At 38.0% G+C, this 25,226-nt stretch overlaps 1 protein-coding gene across 1 annotated transcript in view; it reads left to right on the top strand.

The window, feature by feature from the left end:
• Positions 1 to 1,214: 1,214 nt before the first annotated feature.
• ROS1 (ROS proto-oncogene 1, receptor tyrosine kinase) overlaps positions 1,215 to 25,226 on the top strand; it is a 68,469-nt gene continuing 44,457 nt past the window's right edge. Inside the window, exons 1-17 of the mRNA XM_062488973.1 lie at positions 1,215 to 1,337; positions 3,028 to 3,081; positions 4,736 to 4,795; positions 5,468 to 5,494; positions 8,324 to 8,384; positions 8,975 to 9,123; positions 10,373 to 10,511; positions 10,993 to 11,194; positions 11,879 to 11,955; positions 14,304 to 14,426; positions 15,382 to 15,566; positions 16,666 to 16,763; positions 17,302 to 17,813; positions 18,421 to 18,633; positions 19,499 to 19,609; positions 20,127 to 20,308; positions 21,263 to 21,454. Of these exons, the coding sequence (XP_062344957.1) occupies positions 1,215 to 1,337; positions 3,028 to 3,081; positions 4,736 to 4,795; positions 5,468 to 5,494; positions 8,324 to 8,384; positions 8,975 to 9,123; positions 10,373 to 10,511; positions 10,993 to 11,194; positions 11,879 to 11,955; positions 14,304 to 14,426; positions 15,382 to 15,566; positions 16,666 to 16,763; positions 17,302 to 17,813; positions 18,421 to 18,633; positions 19,499 to 19,609; positions 20,127 to 20,308; positions 21,263 to 21,454 (2,508 nt within the window). The remainder of the gene's footprint in view (positions 1,338 to 3,027; positions 3,082 to 4,735; positions 4,796 to 5,467; positions 5,495 to 8,323; positions 8,385 to 8,974; positions 9,124 to 10,372; positions 10,512 to 10,992; positions 11,195 to 11,878; positions 11,956 to 14,303; positions 14,427 to 15,381; positions 15,567 to 16,665; positions 16,764 to 17,301; positions 17,814 to 18,420; positions 18,634 to 19,498; positions 19,610 to 20,126; positions 20,309 to 21,262; positions 21,455 to 25,226) is intronic.

Here is a 25,226-nt window from a genome sequence, read left to right as displayed (position 1 = left end):
TACTAGAGCATGAGCTGGAAAAAAGTAGCATCAGGTTAATGCCAACCCATTTACCTCTGCTGTTGCTGGGTTAGTGTTATCCAGGTTCTCAGCCTGTTTTATTGCATGACTGCAGAAATGTTTCCTTGGCAAGTGAACTGGGCTTGGAAAGGTATGGTGGAAAAGCAGGTACCCTTTCTGAGTAGCAGTAAGAGAATGTGCCAGCCTCAACTGATCATCAAAATGCAATATTATTTGTAAAGTAGCATGTTTGATTTATAATGAGTAATACACGTGCACAAAATGTCATAGCATTTGTATACATATGCATATACATATATGTGTGTGTAAGCAGGATTAATTTTCTACGGCAGAATTACTCTGTGGATGTCTCTGCTGATACAGCTCAGATGTGCCACAGACCAGGACCTGGATGTGCTTTAAGCCTGACTTCCCACAGACCTCTTTAATGCCATTCTTCAATTTCATGTAAGCTCTTCACCACTCTTTAAATCAGATACACGATTTATCAGTCAGCTTCATTTTTCTTCCATGGTATGGATGCAAACTTACTTGTACAATTGTGTCACCTCATCTAGAGAACCCCTATCAAATTTGCTCTGGTTAGTTTGTGTCTAGATTGCATATGAAGGCAGACACAGGTCTGTTCTGTGTGGTATTTTGCTGCAGAAATGGAACATTTGGAAACAGTCACTCAAAAAAAGATTAATTAAGATTTTTGCCATGTCTGATATGACCAGTGGTGTTCTAACAAAATTATTCATCAACACCATCAACAAATTTTCTTAGTTGCATCCATTTACACATATTTAGAAATCTCTTAATCTAGTTAAAATTAACATTAGGCCATTTTTTCCCCACCATTTCCCTGTTTCTGTGTGCCTCAGAGCACCTGATTAAAAGCATTGCACTTAGTTTCCTTTTTATGTTAATGATATTTGTGTAAGTAGATACACTGACTTTCATTGGCCAGCTCTTTTGTTTCAGTGGTTTAATAAGAAACTATGAAATAGAGGTTGCATAAGTTCAAGACAAGTGCTCCAGGAAGCTGAGAAGTTGTTGAGGGAGCAGAGTATAAACAAGGATTCAAAAAAATATTTTAATGCTCTGACATGCAAAAATGTCACAGTTGCATCTCTGTCACCTAGACTAAAATGAGTTTGTATGGCCAAGTCAAGGGAAGCGTCAGATTAACAGATGAAATCATTTAAGTTATGAAGAACATTCTCCCGTGGGTTTTCCCAATAAAATGGCTTGCTGCTTTTTGCTGTCTATGGATTTCTGCAGCGTACTGTGCTTTCTCAAGGAACTGTCAAAACTTATGTACAAGTAACCTGGTAAGTTTTCAAAACCTGTACCTAATCTTTTAAAATACAGACTGTTGCTAGCAGTGTAAGAACTACATATTGCATATCAGTGTTTCCAAAATTACTCTAAAGAACGTGTTTTGCTAAAACTAGCATAGTTTGAGAATTTATGTTTAACATTTGAATTTGTGGAATCTGGTAAGGAACAAATCCCACTACCCTGACTGCATGCAATTACTATAAATGCTAAAGACCCTGAAGGGTGGGGAAGATAAACTTTTATTTTTTCAGTTTATTCACTTTACTTATTTCAGTCTAGTCCAGGGCTTTTCTTTACATAATGAAGAAAAACTGTAAAGTCACAATAAATTTTCTGGGAATCTTGATGCACACAGCTGTCCTGAGCTTAGTTGCAGCTTAATTTTTTAATTAGCTGGTTTAAATTGCAGGTATCTCTGTAAGTATTAAAATTAGTGGTCAGATCCTTAGTTTTATACACTCTTAATATTCCTTTAAATAGTGTGCAGAATTTATTATTTTTCCTTCTACGAATGCAAGACAAAGATAAGCAAAACCTTTGAAATCCATACAATTATTCTGCCTTCAGGAGTTGCTTCCTTTCTTCTATTTGCCAGAAATGTTGATGTGGTTTAAAGCGCTGTGTATCTCTGCTTTGTAAAAAAGACGTTTTATGTGCTGTTGCTAACTGTGGAAACCTGCTGCAGAGAATTATCACCTGCTCTATTTTATTTCATACGCTTGCCTGACAGTTCCTTTAAAATTATTTGGAGCTCTTGCACCAGTGAAAGAGTTAATTGCCTTCTGCGGTGGAAGCCTATCATGCAATGATAACCTTAATGGGGATCCTTTGATTTTAGTTTAAATTAATCCAGAATAAAAATAATTTGCTCTTCCTTCCAGCTTTGAAAGACAAGAAAATCAGATTTATGTTCAGTGAATGTATTGATTCAGGTGTGAAAAATGTAATATTCAAGTCTGGGAGTTATAAATCTTATTTTTCTCTTCTGATCTATTTGTTATGTTTGATTTTTTTTATGTGACAACTTTGATTCTCACTATTGTCAGGGTGTACCCAGTGTGCTGAAAGTTTCTTCCTGTGAATTATTTTATTAAAGCTGCTCTTACCTGGTTTCAAGTCAAAAATTTAAGAGCTGCTATTCAGCTTCTCTGTGGTTGTTGTATGCATCCTCAAATCATTTGCACTTCAGTGACAGCGATAGGTTTTGCACACTTTGAATGATGTGAAAAAACAGACACTTCACTGGAGAGCACTTTTGGCGGGAGAGGAAGGGTGGTGGCAATCACCATATGGCTGTAAAACTCCTTCAAAAGGTGGCCAGACAAAAGGCATTTAGCTTGAAGGAACGTCTTTCCCAAGAGGTCAAAACCACTTGACTTTGTCATTTAAGCCCAACATAATTGTGAAGCATTTTTATTGACTCAGTGAATCAGAATAGGGAGGTAAGAGCCAAATTCCTACCTCACATAATTTAACACCAACTGATTCTACCAGTGCCTTTGTTTGATGGTATCTCTGAAATTAGCCTCAAGTGAGAAGCCAACAATAAATTTCTCTAGATGAGGAAACATCAGCCAAAGAATATTTGATTTACAAGAAGCAAATGATTTAATGTCTTTTAAACAAAGAATTTTTGGGAAGTATTTTGATTCTTTTAAAAAATTATGTATTTTCCTATAGGAAGGAGAACTTGGAATTACTAACCTTTGCGATGTTAGTGACATCACTGGAGCGGTGAGTAATGGTTTACTTTGTTAATTACTGACATTTTATGTTCCTGCTATTTGAATACAATGGGTACAATGGTCACATTTTCAAAGACTTCATGAAAATATGCACGGTTGCCTGTCTAACATAAGTCATAAGTTGAGTGGGTAGATTCGTTCAAATTATTAGAGACATAGTTATATTTTTTTATTTAAAGAGTATGTGTAAAGGGGATGATCTCTGCTGTGAGTTATGTTCACATTTGTGATCTACAAAGTTAATAACTTCTCATTTTTGAGACAATGGACAAGGAGTCTAGTGCTACCTCCAACATGCAAATCATTAAGACTGTCTTATTCAGTTACCTATGTACAGTTAAATAGTTTATTTTGTTTTATCAGTGATTCAGTATAAGAAAACTTATAATTGTTCAACATTTAGAGTTCTCTAGGGCTTCAAATGGTAGTGGCTGTCATGGGGGTTTAATGTGAGCTTTCCATAGGAGCATTCTTGGAGTTCTTCAGCTGATTTCCTAGTTCAGATTGCAAATGCAATTCAAGCTGGTGGTGATAAACAACAGAATAAAATTTTTCAGCTCCCCTGAAGTCGCTGAATTGAGCTTAAAGACTAACTGGCAAAAAATAAAAATTAAAAAAAAAAAAGAAAGAAAAAAAAGTAAAGATAAAAGTATGTAAAGGTATGCATGCAGGATGATAAGCATGGCTGGCACCAGCAGAGAAACATAATAAAGAGGACTACTGTGGGGTTTTTGCAAGTTATGTAAAAAGATCAATGGCTCATGCCCAAAGAAAAAGTTAAAGGAAGGGTCACCTTTAATATTGAAGCATTCAGTGAATATGGCCCCCAGAGACCCCTCTTGATAAACCTTCTGGACCATAACAGGACTTCCAGTAGGAGGTAGATACATGGAAATTATTTCTAGGAAACTGATATTCATATATTAGATAAGAAACACGTTTTAATGAGTATGTAAGCACCTGGCATCTAGTGAGGCTCGGACCATAAAAGTCTGTTGTCACGACAATACATAGCAAGGTTGACTCACCCGTTTAAGTTGCTGAGTATCTTTGCTCAGTGTTACCTAGTCTCCACTATATTTTTCAAGAGGCTTTGCAACACTCAGTATCTGTCTTCTGCTTCTAAAGTTATTCCAGTTTCCCTTTAAGAAGAAAAACCTTCACAACCACTAAGAATTTGACGGGACAGCATGAACGAGAAAGGTCCAACATCAAAACTGAAAGACGTAATATTTATTACTTCTCTGAAAACTCGTGGTCTTAAAGCCAATGCCTGCTAGCGAGCACGTGTGGGAGGGCTTGTGCTGAACAGCTTTCCTCTCTGCTTTGCTGTCCTGCACACTGCATGTGTGCTGCTTCTGCACAGAGAGTAAGTGGTAAAATAAATCTGGGAGGGTGAGAGTGCTGGCCATGTCATAGACAACTGAGTTAACTCATTCCCAGAACGAGACTGAGTTTATTTTGCTTTGTATTTGTTTTTACATTGAGGAGGACACTATACAACATAACTCTAACAGTAGGATCTGAGTATTTATAAAGCCCACATGTACCTTTAATATACCACTAATGCTGGATATCAATCACACTTGCCTTTAGAAATCTGCTTTCAAAGTCATTTTTAAAGCCGTTCTCTGTCTTTGCAGTGTACACAGGGATGTCAGTTTTGGAATGCAACAGTGCAAACCAACTGTCCACTGGAATGTGTGAGTGTTACCTGAGCTTTGGCTCTACAGCACTTGTTTCCACCTGTCAAGTATCTTATCCAATAGCAGAGATTCAAAATCCAATCAGAGCAATATTTCCATGAAAAGATGTAATGTCTGTATTTTTTCTCAGTTCCTTATAAATCCTGTTTTGGGAAATTAATAATTTTTGTTATGCAAGTTGCCTGTAATATAAAAAAAAATCATTGAGTTTGTTAGAATATATGTATTTTACGGTTCATAAAGCTTAACAGAGATTTTTAGACAGTAAGAATGCACTGGTGCTTTTCAGGATTTTTCTCTACTGGGCTGTTACAGAGCTGCATGCAGATGGAAATGAAGCACATGGCCATCAGTAGATTGATTTCTTGTTTTTACTAAACCAGATGGATGAGAACTAGCATTGGTCTGGGACTACTGCCATGATAGTTTTTAAACTTCTCATTTTTCTGCATCTCTTGAACACCTGAATTTCATTCAACCTTAGCATCACTCTAATGATGACTTTCTGCTTTTTCAAGTGTGGGTATTCCTTCTTTCATTATTTGCCTGTGATAAAGTTTTGTAATGTACTTTCAGTGTAAGAAATTCTAATAAATTAGTGTTATCTGTTTGAAATACTCTGATTATATTTATACTAACCCCACATTTTATTAATTTTTTTCTTGGCAGAATGAGACATACACTAGAGCATGTGAGGTAAGTTCAATGCTGTCAGAGTAATACAAAACCATCACTATTTCAGTGATTGCTGTGTCCACACATAAGAAATACAATGTAGATACACAAACTTAACAACTCAGGTCTTGTTGTTTTGTACTCCCTAAAGCTGAAGAATGAGTTCCATACCTTTTCAGCATGGTGACCAAAGACAGGTTTGCATAAAAAACTGCTGTGTGACAAAGAACATTGCTGTGAAGAAAGCAGACTAATCTCAGTATTATGAAACAGGACAGACCAATGTAAACCATGTCCTGTGCTTTCACAAGAGTGTTGTTCATCCAGTTTTTCATTACTTCCATCGAAGACTATCCAGAGAGGATGCTTTATAAGGCTGAGTGAGAACTGGAAACAAAGAGTGGGGGCTAGAAGAGAAAATTCTTGACAGGATAGAGTCTAAATGAAATAAAATGCAATTCAGTAAGGGGAAACTTGTGGCCCTTTAGAAAGAGAACTCAAGTGGGGACTGCTGTGGATGGACTGATGTTCACAGTGATGAGTGTGGGTCAAAAAAGTGCTGGTAAAGAGATGGGCCCTTTGAGCATGAATGATGGGGACAGGGAGAGGGACAGGGACAGGGATAGGTATAGGGATAGGGATGATTGAAAGATTGTGTTTGGCATTGTTGAGACCTTCCATCTGTTCCCAGATGGAAGCAAAATATTTCAAGGAGCTGATGGAGGAGTTGGAGAGAGTCTTGAGTGGAATAGAAACCCATTGGCAACATGGAAATTTGATTGAAAGGATTTTTAATTTTTTTGGTAATGTTTCTTAGCCTATCAAATTGTAATGGTGACAAAGGTTTTCTAATGCACTAAATGGTGTTTTGGAGTGTAGGAACAGTCCAAGAAGTAACCAAATTGCTTTTGTAAAAACATAAAATGAGCGTGTGTGTTTTGTTACTTTTGTGTTGGGGGGCTTTTTTTGCCTGTCTGGTCATGCAATGTGCCCGCTTAAATGTGCTGACTCTGCAAAGGCTTTTTTGGGATTATCTTTCCACTGGATCAGCTGACTGACTTGACTACCCATATGTCAGGCATGCACTGTGTCACTGCATCCAGAGGATCAGGTTATTTCAGCCAGCAGAGCAAAGGAGTGGGAGCAAGAGTGGGACTTTTTCTTTGGTGTTTGCTCAGTTCTGTTGTCTGAATACACCTTAGGACTGAAATCTGGTAGGATTTCTCCTTCCACCTAGGAACAGGGGATTGCCACTGAATTTCATGGGAATAGTAACAAGAAAAGACATCAGACTGTGGCTTATATAAGAATGTTGCTGATGAATGGAGAAAATATGAGGATTTATTGTTTTCAAGTAGAGCAGCTGGCAAATTTCCCTCAAAATTTAAGGTTAGGAGATTTAGCAAACCTCTTACCTCAAGCAAAAATTGGATTTATGGTTCAGGTTCAGATAAAAATCATAAGAAAGAATAACGCAATGAAAAACAAATGTTCAGAAATACCTGTGTGAAATGAGGCAGAAAACACTATGAATCAGCATGCAATTTGGGTACAATACCCCTTAAAACCAAGAAATATTAGTCATAAATTAAAGTTCCAGTATACACCAGATAACTTATATCTGCTAATACCTGAATTTTCACCTCCTAACAGTGGTGATAATTTACCTGGAGGTATTTTATTTCTCAGAATATGAAAATATTGGAAAAAAATTACAAGTGCTTGCACTTGGCACGGAATGTCTAGATGTGACATAATGTATATAGGAATATACATACAGCTAAGCAAATTTTCAAATGTGTCTTCATTGCAACTGTGTTTTCTGAAATAACATGTCTTGTCAGTTTCTGTAGGGTGCTGGAAGCATTTTTCCTCAAATCGTAGGAAGAGAAATTTAAAAACTCCTCATTTGCCATAATTAATTGATTCTGAAGGACCTAAAGGTTGATTATCACTTCAAAGGTTGCTGCTGTATGGAGCAAATTTCAAGATTTTAAACGAAGTTGCAGAATAAAATGAGCCTGAAAAAACCTTGCCTAGAAAAGCTCAAATCACCTCTTCTCAAAGGTTTTGGAATTTCGGGAGACTGGGTCTTGCATGTAATTTTAAAGCTACTGACAACCACCTAGAACATGTTTCTACTTCTTAAGTTCTCAACGTAAAAAGCAGGATGACACTATATTTATCTTCCCTACCTGAACTGAAGACTCAGAAATTTTCTGTTCTTAGGACATCAATGTGGAGCTCACTGCCCTGGGTTTTGGTCTTTTGTTTTGGTGTTTCTTTTTTTTTTCCTCCTTTTTATGTTTGCAGTTTGTAGGCACAGCTGTAACAGAGGAGTAGTTTTCCTGCTGAAAAGGAAGTGTGAATTAGGCATGGCTGCTCTTAAAAATTGCCAATTTCAGCTATTTTGGAAATTCACTGGAAATACATTGTAACAATGTGCCTCATTCATAGGGAATACATGAAGCAACATGTGAAAAGCAACATGTAGAATATATTGCCAGCTAGTCAAAAACCTTGTCTTCCTGAATCCATGGCCATCACTGAAATCTATTTCCAACTGTAATGAACTATGTAAAATAGTTCATGCTTTCCACAAAGGGACAGTGTGTATGGAAGAAACGTTTAATTCAGGGCCCAGTGAATTGATGAAAAGGCTCTCAAGAAAATCTTTAGAGTAAGTTCATGGTAATGCTACTTTTTAGATTTAATATAATTATTTCCACAGGGCTTGTGTATATGCAAAATGCCCACAGAATTTGTATGTATTTAAAATGTGTCTGCATGATTCTGGAAGGAAGTTTGCCTTCACACAAAGCTAACCAGTGAGTTCTGTACCCTACACAGAGAGTTTCCTGTAAGTTTGGCTGTAGCTGTGCAGAGGATGCATATGGAGCTGAAGCACTGAGTAAGTCTGAATAGAGTCCTGTGTCTGACTGACAGTTTGATAAATTCATGGTCTTGTTCTATGATCTGGATTTATTTAAAAAATAGGAATGTCTTGAGTATTTTCATTAATCACAAAACTACCTTTTTTATTTAAAAAATACACTGAAGTTTATCTTGGAGTAAAACATTTTCCCTCCCTTTCATAGACATGAGACTTTTTGAATCCAGTCTCAACTGTTTAAGAAGATAAATTGGGCCAATACAGTGCTATTGAAATTGTCCCCTTGAAAATCTTTTCAGAAGTCTCTCATGCCTTCTCTATCTTTCTATTCAGAAAGATTTTACTAAGTAGATTTAACTAAAAATGCACTTACACAAGTATGAGGTTATAGTCACAACTCACATTGAACATGGCCCCTTTCTGTCTGATGTATTAAACAGTCTTTAAAATACCACTTGAGCTACTCAGCAACATGTTCTGTATATTCTTTTATGTGTTGCTATGGGCTTCCCACTTTTTAGGTGTGTGAGGTAAAAGGTTTTCACCTCTGAGATGCAGGGATTGCCATGAAAGATTTTTCTTCCTGTTATATTGTATTTTTCCCTCAGAGTACTTGAACAAACCCAGTGCACCATTTGCATCTCTCATTGGAAACCACAGTGTCACATTAGGGTGGAAGGCAGCTAACATCTCTGGAGTGAAATATGTTATCCAGTGGAAGTTCAACAAACTCCCTGGTGACTGGAGGTACACAGAGGTAAGGCAGGATACCTCATTTTACTTTGCAAGGAAACTGGCTCTTCTCTGGGGTTTTTATTTGTTTGTTTTTTGTTTGTCTTTGTTTTGTTTTCTGGGGTTTGCTTGTTTGCTGTTTGTTTGTTTTTTGAAAGACATTAGATCATATGCTAAGTACGTGAAAGAGGTTTTCCAAATCATAAGTGGTATGGGGGAGCTGTGAAGCAGTGGATTACTCCCCATTTCCTCCAACACAGGAATTAGGGACCTTGATGGAAACTAGCAGGTAGCATGTTCAAAACTAGCAAAATGTGTTTCCTTATTGAATGGGTGTTTGAAATGTTCCACTGCTTCCTGGCACATGTGGATGTTAAATTGCTAAATTTAAACTCCTGAATATTAAAATTGCTAAAATTACTAAATCAGGTTTGAAAAGTGACTGGAAAAATTAGCAGAATAAAAAACGGAGTTCTACTAAATGCAAATATTCCCATTGTTTCATGTTGAGCCATGCTTGTGAAATGCCAATGAGAATATTCAGAAGTACAGCTATAGGCTTTCTTTTCTTTTCTTTTTATTTTTTTTTTCAGTACCTTTCCCTAGAGAAATTTTTTTGGTTCTTGTCAAAGCACAATACCTGGCTAGAAAGACCTTTGTTCTGACTCAGTAGAGTTATTCTCATAATTAGTTCTTTTGCGTCAGCTGTACACTTGTTATCTTGCCGTCATCTCTATTGGACCAATTTACAGGGCATGACAAGTTGGTGCCACAAATCAAAGGTAAAGATAATTTGCTAAGCAGGAAGTTATTCTGAATGAATCATTGATTAAATAATAGGGAGCAATTACTTCAGACAATAAATATTTCAGTGTAACTAGAATGCTTTGTATCTGAAACTTGTGGTATATGTTTAAAATACATTGCTTGTATGATATGATATGATACTCTTTTAATGTGGTTCTTCTTAAAAAACTTTTTTCTTATAATTTACTATTATATTGCATCAATCCTTTGTTCTACCTGCTCATTGGTGAGATTTGGTGCCTTGTTCTGAGGTAAGAGAAGAGAAAATGTTCTGAAGAGATGGAAAATCAAAGTCTATGCTGAAAATAACTTTGAGAATTTCCTCTTAATTAAACTTAGGATGCTGCACTTTTTTATCCTGAAATATGTATGTTGTTGTATGAGACCTCTTTTGCCCTCATAGCATCCTACATAGTAGCTGCAGCTGGAGGAAGGAAAAGCCCAATTTTGCTTGTGCATTAATCTAGGTAGTATCTGGAACTTCATATACCGTCAAAGACCTTCAGGCCTTCACAGAATATGTGTTTCAAGTAGTTTGGATCATTACATCTCAGCTGCAGCTCCATTCTCCACCCAGTCCCAGCTACCGGACACAGGCTTCTGGAGGTAATGAATTGCACTATTAATTCCATCTTTCAGGACCTTAACAGAAACATTTGGGTTTTATTATTGTTTCTTTGGCAGAAACCATTGGTGTCTAATCTTCAGAACCACATGCATGTTGTCTCTTGGGTATCTGCAGAAGACCAAACTAAAGAACTATAGGTTCTTTCTGTTTGACCTAGAAGATTTAAGGCTTCTCCCTGCTTTTGGCTTTAAAAGCAAGCACAGAAAAGTACATGGTCAAAATCATGAGTGCACATGGGATACCTTTGTACATAATTTTTCATGTATTTGATTGAAACACAGTCCGGTTTTCCTGGACATTTAAAAAAACCTGGAAATGTTGCTGAAATGTTAACAGTCCCTAATAATATTTATTGGAGTATAAATGAATTAACAGGTGTGAAACCTAAAAATGTATTTAAAAATGGAAAACAATTAATGTCTTAATCAAGTACTAGAGTCAGATGTTTCTGTCTTGCAGTTCCTGCAACAGCTCCTGTCATTAAAGACATTCAGAGTTCAAGTCCAAACACTGTTGAAGTTAGTTGGTCTCCACCACTTTTTCCAAACGGATTGATTATTGGATATAACTTGCTCCTGACCAGTGAGAAGCATGAATTGTTGAGAGCCTCAAGGGGACACAGCTTTCAGTTCTACTCCACCTTCCCAAACACCACTTACAGGTACAAAAAGAAAGGATGGCCAATGTGGCCAGGTATGAATTCACACTTCTTGCCCAAATAGCACCGAGTATGCTTTAATACCACTTCTGCACAATTATGCTATTTACTTAAACTCCTGCCATAAGCAAGGGCACCTTCCTTGAGGTAACAGAGTTATGCCAGTTAACTTGTTTGCTTTTGCAGAAGTCAGATGGTGGAGAAGGAAAAGCAACTTGATATAGGGCTGGGAGGCTGCATTTTCTTAGCTGCTGTTTTTAATTTTTTTAGGCTTGTGTGGCATGTTTTAAGTACAGCAGGAGAAAGACCAGTCTTCTCCAGTCCTTTAAGCTCCTGGGAAAATTCCTTCATTTTTATTAAATGAAAAGGTCTTCATTCTGCTTGTACTGGTAAATAAAGATCTTCCTTTGAAATGAAGTTGAGTTGTTCTTCTGAGTCTGAAAACTTATTTTGAATTGAAATGTAGAAGATTCTGTTCTCGTTCTGCCTTTGGGCAATTCATACTATGGTTGCTTTTGTTCTTGTTCTAAATTTTCACAGAGCATCATATTTAAATGGGCATTTTCTGATAGTCAAACACTTCTGTAGCAGCTCATCTACTTGATAAAATTGTTGATAAAATGTTTCTCAGGCAATCTTTCGAAATAAACCTGCCAACCAAAATCCTGTCTCTTTGATGTGCCATAGGTTCCGTATCGTGGCGGTTAATGAGGTTGGTGCTGGACCCCCTGCCGAAGCCAACATCACAAGCCCACCATCCAAAGGTACAAGAGCAGCAGAGTCCTTATCATTGTCTGCTCCTGGGGACACACTCACGTTCCCTGGCCTGCCACATGCCTGGCAGAAGACAAATATTTAGACTGTGAGCATGTCAGGGAGTTGTACACTGAGGAGTCAACAGCACCTCAGAGAGGGTCCTGTTCTTCAGCTGTGGACATGATAAGGCAGCACAGCATGGGAACAGCCTGTGAGGCTGGTAGGTCCAAACAGATTAGAGTTGTAGTACGGGCTAAAAACACCCCAGTGGTCTCAGGTGGAGAGTGAAACAAACATGATTCCATTTTCTGGATGAGGTTTTAACAGCTGTTGAATGAATGTATTTCTTCTAATACTAAGTACTTAATATGAAACCCTTTTGTCAAAAATTCTCAATTATCTCAAGCCAAATATGTGAAACCATAGCAATTATTTTTTGCTCTTTCATGGAGGTATTTATTTTACTATATCAACTAATTATTATTGAAGGTAACGATGCACTACAGCTATTACTCAAAGAATTGCAGAATTATTAATTAAGTGGTAGAGAAAGATACACATTGAGATAGAACACAAGAATGAAACTGATGTTATAAAAATGTTATTTTAGGAAAGAAAATATAAGACTTCCCTTATCATGAAAAAATTCAGTTGTCAAACACCTGGAAATGCTTCAGCTATATGAAAACACTTCAAGACTGTCTCTGAATTGCTAGTTTTCTGCTATTGGTTAGAGAAACTGAACTTGCTTCTCTAGTGCTTTTTAAAATATTACTTTTCTATGCGTGTGTTTATTAGCTCAGACACACTGATATTTCCTGACTTGATGAGTCCACAGAGATTTGCTGTAGGGTTGGCTGATCCTGAGTCATAAATATTTGTGTCATTTTTGAGAAGTCTGGACTGTGTTCACTATGTCAATCCAATTGCCAAGCAATTAATTTAAGGTAGAGAACAAACAAACAAACAAAAACAAAACTATTGCCCCCCCAGCCCCCACCTTATGGGGGCAGCAAACCACCCCATCCACCCTTACTAGTCACCACATAAAATTTCAATAAATAAATTTCAATAAATAAATGAATAAAATGTCCTAAGTGCTTCCCCCTGAATTGCACAGGCACTTGTTTCTCTCTGTGCTAACATGAACAGGAGCAGCCCTTCCTCATGTACCATGTCCAGAAATGGTGTTACTGCATCAGGCACTGAGCTGTGTACGTCTGAGCCCTGAGAATAGCTGGGGCAAGAATCTGATTGCTGCTGTAGACTGCAAGAAACATTACTTGAAAAGAGATAAAGAGGTAATATTGGCCTCTTGTACTCTGCTCTGAAGTCATCATTATTGAAATTACAGTTCATCATATGAGAAATACATGACACTCAATCTATGCAGATCTGGGAATAAATTAAGGTAGCATATCACAGTTTTGTGATATCCATATGAGGAAATGGTATCTGATTGCAGACAGCTGCTTAAACTGGAGAGGAGAAAAAAAGGGAAGGATTGTTTGTGGATGGAAATTAGCCAAAATTGTACTGAAAATAATACTCCATCATTAAAAATGAAGGTAACAATTGATTTAGCAAGGTGTGTGCTAGATTTCCAAGGATCTGAGATTCAGAAGTGAGGCAAGCTGTCTTTTCCAGAGCTATGCATAGCTCAGAAAAAAGGCATGGATTTACTGAAGAGGTTTTGGTGTAAATTACTTGGGCCTTTATAAGAATGAAGTCAGTTTATATGACCAAAACTATCCTTGCTGACTTAAAATTCTGTGACTTTATTAGAAGAAAAAAATTAGCAAGTTTTCCACCTTTGAAGCAGATTATATTATCCCATTATCATCTTTATCTGTGATAGGTACTTGTTTTTTTAATAAATCACTAATCATTTCAATGAAACACATACAAACACAACATACTTACCTTGCTTTTCTCCAGCACTGTGGGATAATATTCTAGTTTGACTGGGGTTTTCAAAGATGTCCAGAGGGGTTAAATATCCTGTTTCTGGATGTCTTAGTGCCTTCATTTCCTTGAGTCAATAGGGCTTCATTTGCTCCAGCTCACTTTCCTTCACTAGGTAGCTGAGTATTGTTGCAGGAAATGATGGTGTGGAAATTCACATGGCGTGCTCTCACCCATGTGTGAGGAGCCAGAATCAGCGGTAATGGTGAATAACTCCATATACTTTTAACACTGAAAAAGTTTAAGTTTTGGTCTGTCACTGCTAATGTAAGAATATACAGTACAGACATCGGTACATTTGGGTACGCATGCACGTGCAGGTCTATTAATGATGCATCTGAGTTAGCAACGTGCTGCAGTCATCTAAAATCTGAATTTCTCTGTTTGCTAGTTAAGGAAAAAGCAGCATGGCTCTTCCTATCCAGAAAGGAATCTTTAAGGAAGAGATTCACAGAACATTTCCTCGAACCTGCTCAGTGCCTACCAAATGGTAATATTCACCACAACATCACAGGTAAAATCAGATTGGGCTCTCTCCTTTTCTGTCAAGTGCAACTAAGACCTCTTTACACCAAGCAGAATGCACCTCACATAGTTTGAGACGGTATCTAGTCTCTCTTTATAGTCAATCTGGAGAAACAGGAACTTTCAGGACATGATTTGACTTATTTGAAGTGACAGGCATTCGGAAGAGATCAATCCTTCTCCCCAGTGCAACTGTTTCTTCACTGTATCTAGGCAGCTGCTTAATTTTTTACATTGTAGGTATCCAAATTGAGGTAAGATGAATCTATGTTTCCCTGAGATTAATATCTACTTTTTATCAATATGAATATGGGGAAATGAAGTGGTTCAAGCTTCTGAAGAAAATAATGCCAAGTGTTAAAAGATAGTGCTAGTGTGTTAGCATACCAGTTGAGGCGTTTAGTAGCCAAGTCACCAGATAACCATGTTATCTCAAATTGCTCACCACTCCAGTGATTCTTATCTACACTAGTCTTTGGTGACAGTGTGGAAATCTGAGTTTATCTACCAAATTTCACAGAGCCACAAAGGTTCCAGAGAAAGAATGTTGCTCTTTACGAAATAGCCTTTGACTGTGCAGGTGGCACAGATAATCTCAAGCTTGAATTCTAGAGTGAATGGTGCGTTGTGAGGAGGTGCCTGTTGCATATGTTTGACCTGTAGAGGGGCAATCAGTGTCAGTTTGCATATTACATATCCTCTTTTTGTCTGATTACCTTTCTGAAGGGCAATTCTCTATAATAATGTCACTTACATAGGAAATGGGAATGCTTCCTTATTATCTGAAAGAGTAGAAGTGAGGAGAAAAAACGATTAACTTTTCTCTGAGGATGATGGCAGGTTGCAGACTGAAAACTTTATATTTTTAAGGAAAGTAGAAAAATTAACTGAAAAACTGAAACCTTTCTTATATTATCTGTGTGCATGTGTCTTTCTATTTTTAGGAATTTCTGTGAATATTTATCAGCAAGTCATCTATTTTTCTGAAGGGAATTCTATCTGGAAGAAAGGAGTTGCAAATATGTCTGATGTATCCAACCTAATGCTCTTTTATGCTGGCTGGGGGAATATTGTGTCCATCTCAGTAGACTGGCTTTACCAGAGGATATACTTTGTGATGAATGAAAAGGTAATGCCCCAGAGCTTAATTAATTACTTGCTTAATTTGAACCATTAGATGATTAATTTTACATTATAAAGTATGATTTATGTATAGATATATATGCACAAAATATAATTACAAAATTGTTTTACTATAACATTAATATTCACATATTTAGTAATTTTAAAACAAAGAAAGGTTTGAATATCAGGTCATATTTAAAGTAAATATTTAAACAGCCTACATGGAACTCTCCTTGCCTTATTTTTCTCAATAGGACATAACTGGTTTGGTTTTAATTTGTTTTTGAGACTGACTTCACACACTCCTCATACCCAGTATAGGCACACTGTTTCTCTTGGTTACCCATCTACTCTGTTCATTTCCTACTCTGCCTCAGGAAGGTGGTCAGATAACTAGATAGTGATTTCACTGTCTGTCATAATTGACAAAATATGTTAAATGTTTCATATAAAGGCAATAGCTCAGATTACAACTGTTTCACTTTGAAGTAAAAATGGAAGTGGCAGCCCTGCACTGGATTTCCTACTCATAAAACATCAGTCTAGTAATTACTTTAGTCTGACACTAATGGTCAGACTTTGCATGTACCCATGTAATCCTCTAATGTACAAAGGACTAGAAATTTGCCCATAACGGTTAGTGGGGGATTTATTTGTTTTTTTAATCCTCTTGCCCTGTCTCATTTTACATTTACTGGCCAGGGAACAGGGAGCAGGAAAAGCAGTAGTGATGAAAAGATACAAATGAGCTGTAGATGAACAGACCGATGGCAGAGATTTTGAATTCCAAGGCACTGTTTCCAGGATCAGAGAAGCACTTCCCTTCCCTGCCAGACCATTTTCAAAGTACAGTTTGCCTCCAGCTGGATACACAATTTCCCCTCCAGCTTAGAGGTGTGACTGACAGCTTCAGGGTAAGCTGTCATGGCTTTGTGTACAAGGGTTATACTTGGCTGACAGAACACTCAGGAGCCCAGAAGGACCTAGGACTGTGAGAGAGGTGTTTGACTCTCTTGGTCCCCTGAAGGAATCTCAGGTCAGCTTGTCTGCTCATTAGCAAACACCCTATGAGTGCATCACCCATTTTTCTTCTCATTCCCCAGATACACGTCTGCCACTTAGAGAACTGCACAGTAGCTGAAGACATCACTCCTCTTTCCATGACATCCCCTAGGAAGGTTATAGCTGATCCCTATAATGGGTAAGTGAACTCCTTTGAGCACTTGGTGCCAAAGGTGCTATGACACTCCTCTTTAATTTTCTCCACTTCATTAGTCATCTAGGTTCCTGTTTCAGGCACTTAGGTTAACAAAACAAAAGTACAATTTGCAACAAATAACACATCACAAAACAATTGCAACCAGAAATGTGCCATGCAGCATTGTTTCCTGAATTTTCTTCCTTAGGACATTAGCAGAAGAGATAAAGCTTTTCCCATACAAAAATTTCAGTTTCAGAAACTTCATGCTTTTATGAATATGAAGCTCTTTGAATTTTAAATGCTCATGCTTAACATTTAAGGTATTATAGAAGAATATTCTCCAATAATCTGCTATGCAAATTCCCAGAAGATAAAAACTGATGTGTCTACTTCCCCAGCATATATATACTAATAGACTCAAAAGCATTTTTCTGTTGTGCATAAAGACAGGCACCTGTCTTATCTGCTAAAATATTTGTGGCTCATCTACAGACTTCTTGCACTGTAGTTATTTGGGTTTATTTTACTCTATGGGCAGTTATATTTTCTGTCTCCTGGAGGATGGCATATACAGAGCAAACCTTCCACTCTTTCCTGGCCCTGCCTCCGCAGCTTCACCAGTGGTGAGATCCAGTGCTCTGAGAACCTTCACAATCCACTTCCAGTATAAGAGACTAATTTTCTTCAACAAAACAGAACAGGCCTTTGTGTCAGGTTTTCTTGATGGTTCAGAGTTTCACACACTGCGATCACACATGCCATTTAATGACATGGAGAGCTTCGTTTATGAGGATGACATGTTTACAGTCACAGATGGCTCTGCAGTTTTCCAGGAGGAGGTCACTCCAGCAGGAAGTTCTAGCTTCAATGAGTACATTGTGGACTGCAATTTGATGCATCCAGAGTACTTTGGCATTGGCAACTTGGTTTTCTATGGGCCATCAACTCAGCCTTTTCCTTTACCAACTGCTCCTCTTCTTGTCACGGCTCTGTTTGGGTTGGACCAAGCCGTGATCAGCTGGAGACCACCTGAACGCACCATTGGAACCAGTAAGTTCAGCTGGTTCTTCTGAAGGTCCCCTTCTTTTCTTTCCAGAGGAGTAATTTTCTGTTTCACCTTTTCTTGGGCTTTAGGGATTTCAGTAGCAGATCCTGATGGAAGTTATGGCATTACCTCTGTTCAAAAAAATTAGCCCATAATTTGCCAGTAGAATAGCTAAATTGTCTGTCTAAATTAACAGAAGTTTGGGTTGGCAACTCATATGTCCCCTGAAAGGATTTTAAGCAAAACTTGATCATAACTATGTTATGGAGTAGCAGTAATGTTGGGTACTGGTATCACACAGAAAATGCATGGCAGAGATGTAATGACTTTTGATGAGTGACTGTGCTATGGTTTCTACTCTCTGTGCATATGTCTTTGAATAGCAGAAAATTACCTGGCCAGGGAAAATTTTTATTCTAATTTTATTCTTCATGGAGGATTGAAGCATGGGGCCAGAGAGGAAAGGTGTAAATTTTTAATATATCCCTTTTTTAATTCCACTGACACTGGCATTTTTGAAAGGAGTCTCCAATATACATCTTTCTTAAAGGATGTGTATCACCAGTTATATACCATATATGCTGTAATAACACAATTATTTGCTTTGCACAGGTTTATCTGCTTGGCAGAAGTGGACCTATGATGTGAAAGTGTCACCTGAGCTCCCATTTGAGGAGGAATGGGTTGTCTCAAATATTAGTAACACGAGACTTACAGTGAAGGGGCTGGCCAGCTTCACAGCCTACAAGGTGTCAGTCAGAGCTGTGTCTCCTGCCAGTGCAGGGCCATGGTCAGAGTCATTCAGAGGTACAACTTTACAAGAAGGTGAGAATTGCTTTGTCACAGGAAAAATGAAGAACAAAGTCTGTGTAAATCTTTCCACCTAGTGAGGCACACACTTTGGGCAAAGACTGAAAAATAGGGGGCACAAAGAAGGTTTTTCTAAGAAATATTAAATAATAATGGATAAGTAAATTTGCATTAAGTTAAAGTAGTAAGATTCTCAAACTAGAATAATGATATCAAATATTATTTATGCATTAATGTTGGTACTTACCTAAATATTTCCTTAAGCAAATATTCCATCAAAAACATTATTTGGTAATAATGGTAATAAGTGGTAAAAGAGGTGTTATCACTTTCCATTGCTCTGTGAAGAACTTTGTATGATTAAGTGGTTTGTGGAGTACCTTGAGGGTTAATGACAATTCACAGAGAACTGCAGCTCACCAAATCCTTCCAATCCTTGGTTTGAGCATAGGTAATCAGGGGAAATGGATGTCTGCAAAATGTCTGAGATTTCCATGTCTTTGGAATGTTTTTTGAAACCTATTTCACCCAAATTAACCTATGTCTGAGGGGAAAATAGCTTCCAGTTTAAGGTGGTGTACTGGCTTAAGGGTAACTTTTACCTGACTTTGGTAAGGACAGGTCCAAACCCACAGTGTTTTTTCAGCATCTAACAGGATTCCAAATTGCCTTATTGTTCTGGATTTGAACCTGCCCTAAATCCCTGAGTTTCTCAAATTATGATATTTTCATGCATTTCTTCTTTGTCCTTTGTTCCTTAGGGCAGGGGCAGTTTTAAAGGTGCTTCTGTAACTTTCCAGAACCAGGCACTGCTGCTATTGATATACAAATACGTAAATTGCTTGTTGGTGTGCACAACTGCAGTTTTCTTCCTTTGCAGCTGAAGAAGAACCATATATATTGGCTGTAGGGCCTGAAGGTCTCTGGAAACAGCGATTGGATAGCTACAGTCCAGGAGAACTCCTCTATCCTCATATAAGAAACATTTTAGGTACCTACTAAACAAATTGTATGCTGATTTTACAGGCTTTTTGGCATTTGTTATCTCTCCATTAATTTCACCAACAGCACTGAAAGACAAGAGTTCTCTAGACCTGACTGTCCTGCAGTGCAGTACAACAGCTTCACTGGTCAACCCTTTGAGTTCATCCCCTTTCTTCTATTCTATGAGTCAAATTAATCCTTAATGAAACACTTCTGACATCACCACAGCACCACAGGTACAGCAGCGCTAAAATCAACCCTCTGAACTAAATAGTTCAGTCTCCAGCATCCAGTCTCCAGCATACATCATACATTTACAGTAATCAGGGCATATTGTAATATGTACAATACATGTACATTATTTCCTATAAAGAAGCATCTACCTTCACATTAGCTAAGCCTAACTGTGCATTTGTATTGATTTTTATAAAGCTGAAGTGCCTGTTTCTTATTCTTTAAAACAATGGTTTATTTTTTAATTTACATGTTTGTCTAATGCTTAACATCTTCCTTTATTCTTCAAGACCTCGATTGGTATAATAACACTCTTTATTGGATTAATTCCATGGGGGAAGTTCACACCTGGACATTGAACAAAAGAAAAGGTACCACTGAGAGCACTTACGTATCTGATGTCAGAAATGCAAGGATGTTGGCCTTTGATTGGTTGGGTCAGTGCTTGTATTGGGCTGGCAAAGCAAATACGGTAGGTATAGATGCATTTCTTAAAAGAAAATATTCCTTAAGTCAACAATAAAGACTGTAAGTCAGTACTTGGGAAAATGATCCCTACATCTTGCAAGATACATTTGGTCCTTTGCTATTACAGTGTAGAACAAGGAGGCCTTTCTTTCCTCAAGTGATTTTCCACAGTTATACAAAATTTTTGGGAAAAATATTTACTAACACTCACTAGTGCAGGATACTGAATTCACCAGGTGCAAAACAGGAAAATCAAATATGCAATCAACAGTTTTGTTGGATTCAACCTTGTAAAAATAAAGGAAGATAGTGAAAATAGAGGCTGCCCTGTTGATCTCAGCCAAGAAGTAGATGGACTTTATTTTAATCAAATTTGGCACTATTTGTTTACACAGAGATTTTCAAGATTGACCTCTGCTCTGTGACATTTGGCAGATCACTGCATTTAAGAAATAATTACAATTGCACTTTGTGCACTCTCATATCAGGAACACTGACATGTGAATTATTTAAAAGGTATCTGACTTCAAAATTGTAGTGCTAATTTATGCAGTGCTGTCAAATTATGCCTTTCATTTCTCCTAAGTGCAATGTCAGAAGCTGTTTTAAAAACTGGAGCTAGGAGGCCAGATTTCACACTGCCTTGCACCCTCATTTACACTTGTGAATAGTGAATATGAAGTGGGTGAGAAATTCTGTCAGACAGAAGGCTGCCAAAACTGGGAAAGCAAAGGGAAAAGCTATTTCAGCTTTTTTCTTTTGTTGCTTGCTGGCAAAAATGAACTAATAATTTTGCATTCTTCATCCTTTTACTTTGAATGCAAAAGGTTTAGGCTTTGAAAGCTGAAGGCTTGCACAGTCTTTTGATAAACAGCTGTGGAAAAGTCACTAATGTGCACTCAGCTGATCATAGCTGGTGATTTAGATGTGATACTAAAGTCAATTCTTTTGTCCCTAGATCTACAGAAAATCACTGTGGGGAGGCCATATAGATGTTGTAGCTCATGTTATGTTCCCAGTGAAGGATCTAGTTGTGGATTCAGTAAACGGCTATTTGTACTGGGCCACGATGTATTCAGTGGAGAGCACAAGATTGAATGGAGAGGAGTATCTCATGTTACAAGAGCAGCTACAGTTTTCTGGTAAACAGGTGACTGATTTTTTTACTTTTCTTTCTTTTTGTGAGAGATGGGGTGGAGGGGTGGTGTGTGTTTTAGTATTTAAATCTCTTGAATATACTCAGTGTTCATAGCTGTCAAAATTGTGGTTGTAATACTGCTCCTTCCGACATGTGAAAGGTTCTTTTCTTTTCCAAATGATTTAAGTCTAATGGTCACTTGTGGCTTTCACATCAAAATATGGAACCAGAGATTCATAGCATCCTGCCTCTTTTATGATGCTCCCCAGCTTGCAGGACCTGACAGGGCCAGTTTTGAGGTTTAGCGCTTGGCAGGGATACCAGGGTTGCATTTCAAGTTGCAGAGGTGCTATTAGAGAAACAGGCTTTATCTGTGGTGATGAGAGAGGGGGAATGGCATCTGTCCCTGCTGCAGCCTGGCCCAGATTGCTGCTGCTGCTGCCTCCACAGTGTTGATGAGGGTTCCATATTTGCCTCTGATCCAGAATTACAGAATAACTAAGTTAGAGGAGACCTCCAAGATTATCAAGTCCAACCCATGCCCTAACACCTCAACTGCTCTATGGCACAAAGTGCTACATCCAGTCTTTTTTTAAATACATCCAGGAATGGTGATGCCACCACCTCCCCAGGCAAAACACTCCAATACTTTATTATTATTATTTCTATGAAAAATTTCTTCCTAATATCCAACCTATATCTCCCTTGGTGCAGCTTGAAAGTGTGTCCTCTGGTTCTGACAGTCCCCATCTTGCCTGATTCTGTCCCCCATGTGGTGGCAGGAACAGCAAGTTCAACACCCAGAGGATTGCCAGGACTTCCCTTCCCTTCCCTTCCCTTCCCTTCCCTTCCCTTCCCTTCCCTTCCCTTCCCTTCCCTTCCCTTCCCTTCCCTTCCCTTCCCTTCCCTTCCCTTCCCTTCCCTTCCCTTCCCTTCCCTTCCCTTCCCTTCCCTTCCCTTCCCTTCCCTTCCCTTCCCTTCCCTTCCCTTCCCTTCCCTTCCCTTCCCTTCCCCTGACTGCCTTTAGCATCTGGGTTCTCTCTCTAACAAGAGCTGCATGCTGCACAGCCTGGGCAGGGTGGCCCTGAGTGCTGGAGCAAGGCACACTTTGACTGTGACAGAACAGGTCAGCACAGGTAAATTATTGCTTACTTTAAAACACAGCCCTTGCTAAAGAAGCCTTTGTTTTTATCCCATCTGTCATACAAATTGTACTCCCATTTTACCTGGAGCCAGGTTGTCTATTAAAGAGCTTTTCCAACTTTAGAGATCTATCTCTCTTGGTTAGCTTTGTATCATTGCCCATAACATTTCACTTTCCTTTCCTGAAAGAAAAGAATTTGGTGTTTCTCTGATTATAAGAAAAAAACCCAGGCCTAGTTTAGCCCATGAAAGGGAATTAATATTCTGAAGGGCCAGCTAATCTCATGGGTCTTTTACTTTCATGAGGGCTTGGGAAGAAGGAAGGCAGGTTCTGGTGTGCCATAAACTATACTTCTAATCCTTCATACAGAAGAATTGTAAAGCTTTTGTATGTGAGAGAAAAGTCTGTGCTGCAAAGGACAAACCTATCTTCCAGTACTAGCCTCCCTACCTCTCTGTGGAAGCTGGCTGATGTGGACTGTTTCCATGGAAAGATAATTGTTATCCAAGCTCAGTGGCACACTTGGACTTAGCACATATCTTCTGGATGATCTGTGGCAAAGGACTGACAAGTTCCAGTTTATTCTAAGTGCCAAACCTCAATTTCCTTGCCCTTGTCTTTTGATTCACTACTTTCTGGATCGCCTCAAGCTAACCTCAGATTTCATGTTCTTGCTTTCAAGAACCTTGGCAGCAGTAAGACTGCTTGTCTGGTCCTGTCTTTTTTTTTTTTTTTTCTGCACCTTTCTCTTTGTCAGTGATACCAGCCTTCAACCATTCACTTATTCACACCTCCTACAAACAAACATCTCATCTCCTGCTTCTCTGCTGCCCTAATCTATGCACTGACTTCCTGAACTCAGCCTCCTGCTGTGATGCACACAGGCAAAAAGCCAAATAAAAATGTCTAGATTGAGAAGTGACCAGTTATAGCTGACAGGTGTTTCTTTATCAAAATAAAACTCAGAATAAAAATATCAGAAAAAGAGGACAGCATAACATTCTTTAATGGTGAAATTGAGTTGGTTGTTATTGTCTCAATATCAAGAGACAAATATAGGTCTGCAGAGGCACTAATATTTATCTGCCTTGCACAATGAAGTCATTTACCTCAAAAGAGCATGTCTTACCTCAGTATTAAAACACAGACGTAACAATTAATTGCTGCTATCCAACAGTTAAAGCATGTTCTCCACATAAGTGACTCTTACTGGTACTCACCATCTGTTTTTCTAATAAAGAATTGCTGTTCTGCTGAATCTTCAGCATTTTGTAGCTGTTCCTCCTTTTAGCTTGAAATCTGAATGCTAGGAATAGGAATAGAGGAGACTACTGTGAAAATGGCAGGTTTCCTAAACAAATACAAAGGCAGAGCTCTGAAAGTCAAATTTCCTTAGCAGGAACCAAATTCTTTTATGGCAATTACTTTATTTTCTGATCAGTTGTTTAGATCAGCTGGTGTGTATAGACAGATCCTGATTGATTTTAGCAGAGCTACTCTGATTTATTCCATCTTAGGTCCTGGCATAGAATTTCCATAGCACTTAGTAAGTTGTTTACACTATACAATATGACTAGAAAAAAAGTAATTTATAGGGGAGCAGCAAAGTGCATTATACGGAAGTGGGGCCAGAACCCTTTATGTGTGGTTTCAATATTTCTAGTCAAAGTGTATTTCAAATAGCTGAGTTCATCCTGCATGTCTTGATGTTCAATTACATTGCACCATCACAAATACATGCCGTGCCCAGAGACTAATACCTCTCATGAACTGGGAAATGTTTGCCTGTTTTTGAAGTGTAACAGAAGGGAAGTGTTAAACTACTGCTGAACTCCTGAAAATTAATAGTACAAATATTAATTTACCTTTTAATAATGATGATACAGGGACCAGGATAAAGAAGATGGACACATCTATAGCAAAATCTAATAGCTGCATCAAAAAAAATGGGGCAAGGAAGAAGGACCCAAATGTTCAAAAAGGCAACATATATTTAGGAAGATGTCTTTTGGTGTTGAGCATGGGAGGGAGAATAGGTAAATGGTATAAAATATAGCACGACTGACTAAATATGCACTTGGGCACATACACGCTGTGAGGTATTTTTAACAGGACAACCTACAGGAGCAATCATTCAAACCTTGATTTTCTGACATACAATGTCAACAGAAATATGTCAAGAATGTGATTACATAAGGAGCAACAGACAACTAAGTGATATAGCATTTGCTTTCCTGTCATCATCTTCTGCAGTTTATTAATGAAGAGTTAGGAAAAAAAAAGGCTGTTCCACTTACATACATAATGGAAATTTAAGCTTATAAAAGAATAGTTATGATCGGTGTTTGCATGAGAAGTTTGAGAGCTGCTGGAAAACATGTTCAGAGAGGCCCCAAACACTTGTAAGCTGTGCTAATGATATAAAATAGATTAAACTTGATAACATTTAGCAGACTAACTTATGGAAGTAAATTACTTTTTATTCACAGAACAGATTATTAATGTCTGATTTTTATTACTGTTGCATATGGTATTGAATCTGTTGTTTACTGTAGAAACAAGAAAACTCTATTTTGAATTAGATTCTATTAAAGAGAAACAACAAATCTTTCACCTCCCTTAAAGGAAGATGAAACATTG

The sequence above is a fragment of the Cinclus cinclus genome, chromosome 3 (assembly GCF_963662255.1).
Source record: "Cinclus cinclus chromosome 3, bCinCin1.1, whole genome shotgun sequence".
Classification (NCBI taxonomy): domain Eukaryota; kingdom Metazoa; phylum Chordata; class Aves; order Passeriformes; family Cinclidae; genus Cinclus; species Cinclus cinclus.
This window is presented reverse-complemented; position numbering and strand designations above follow the sequence as displayed.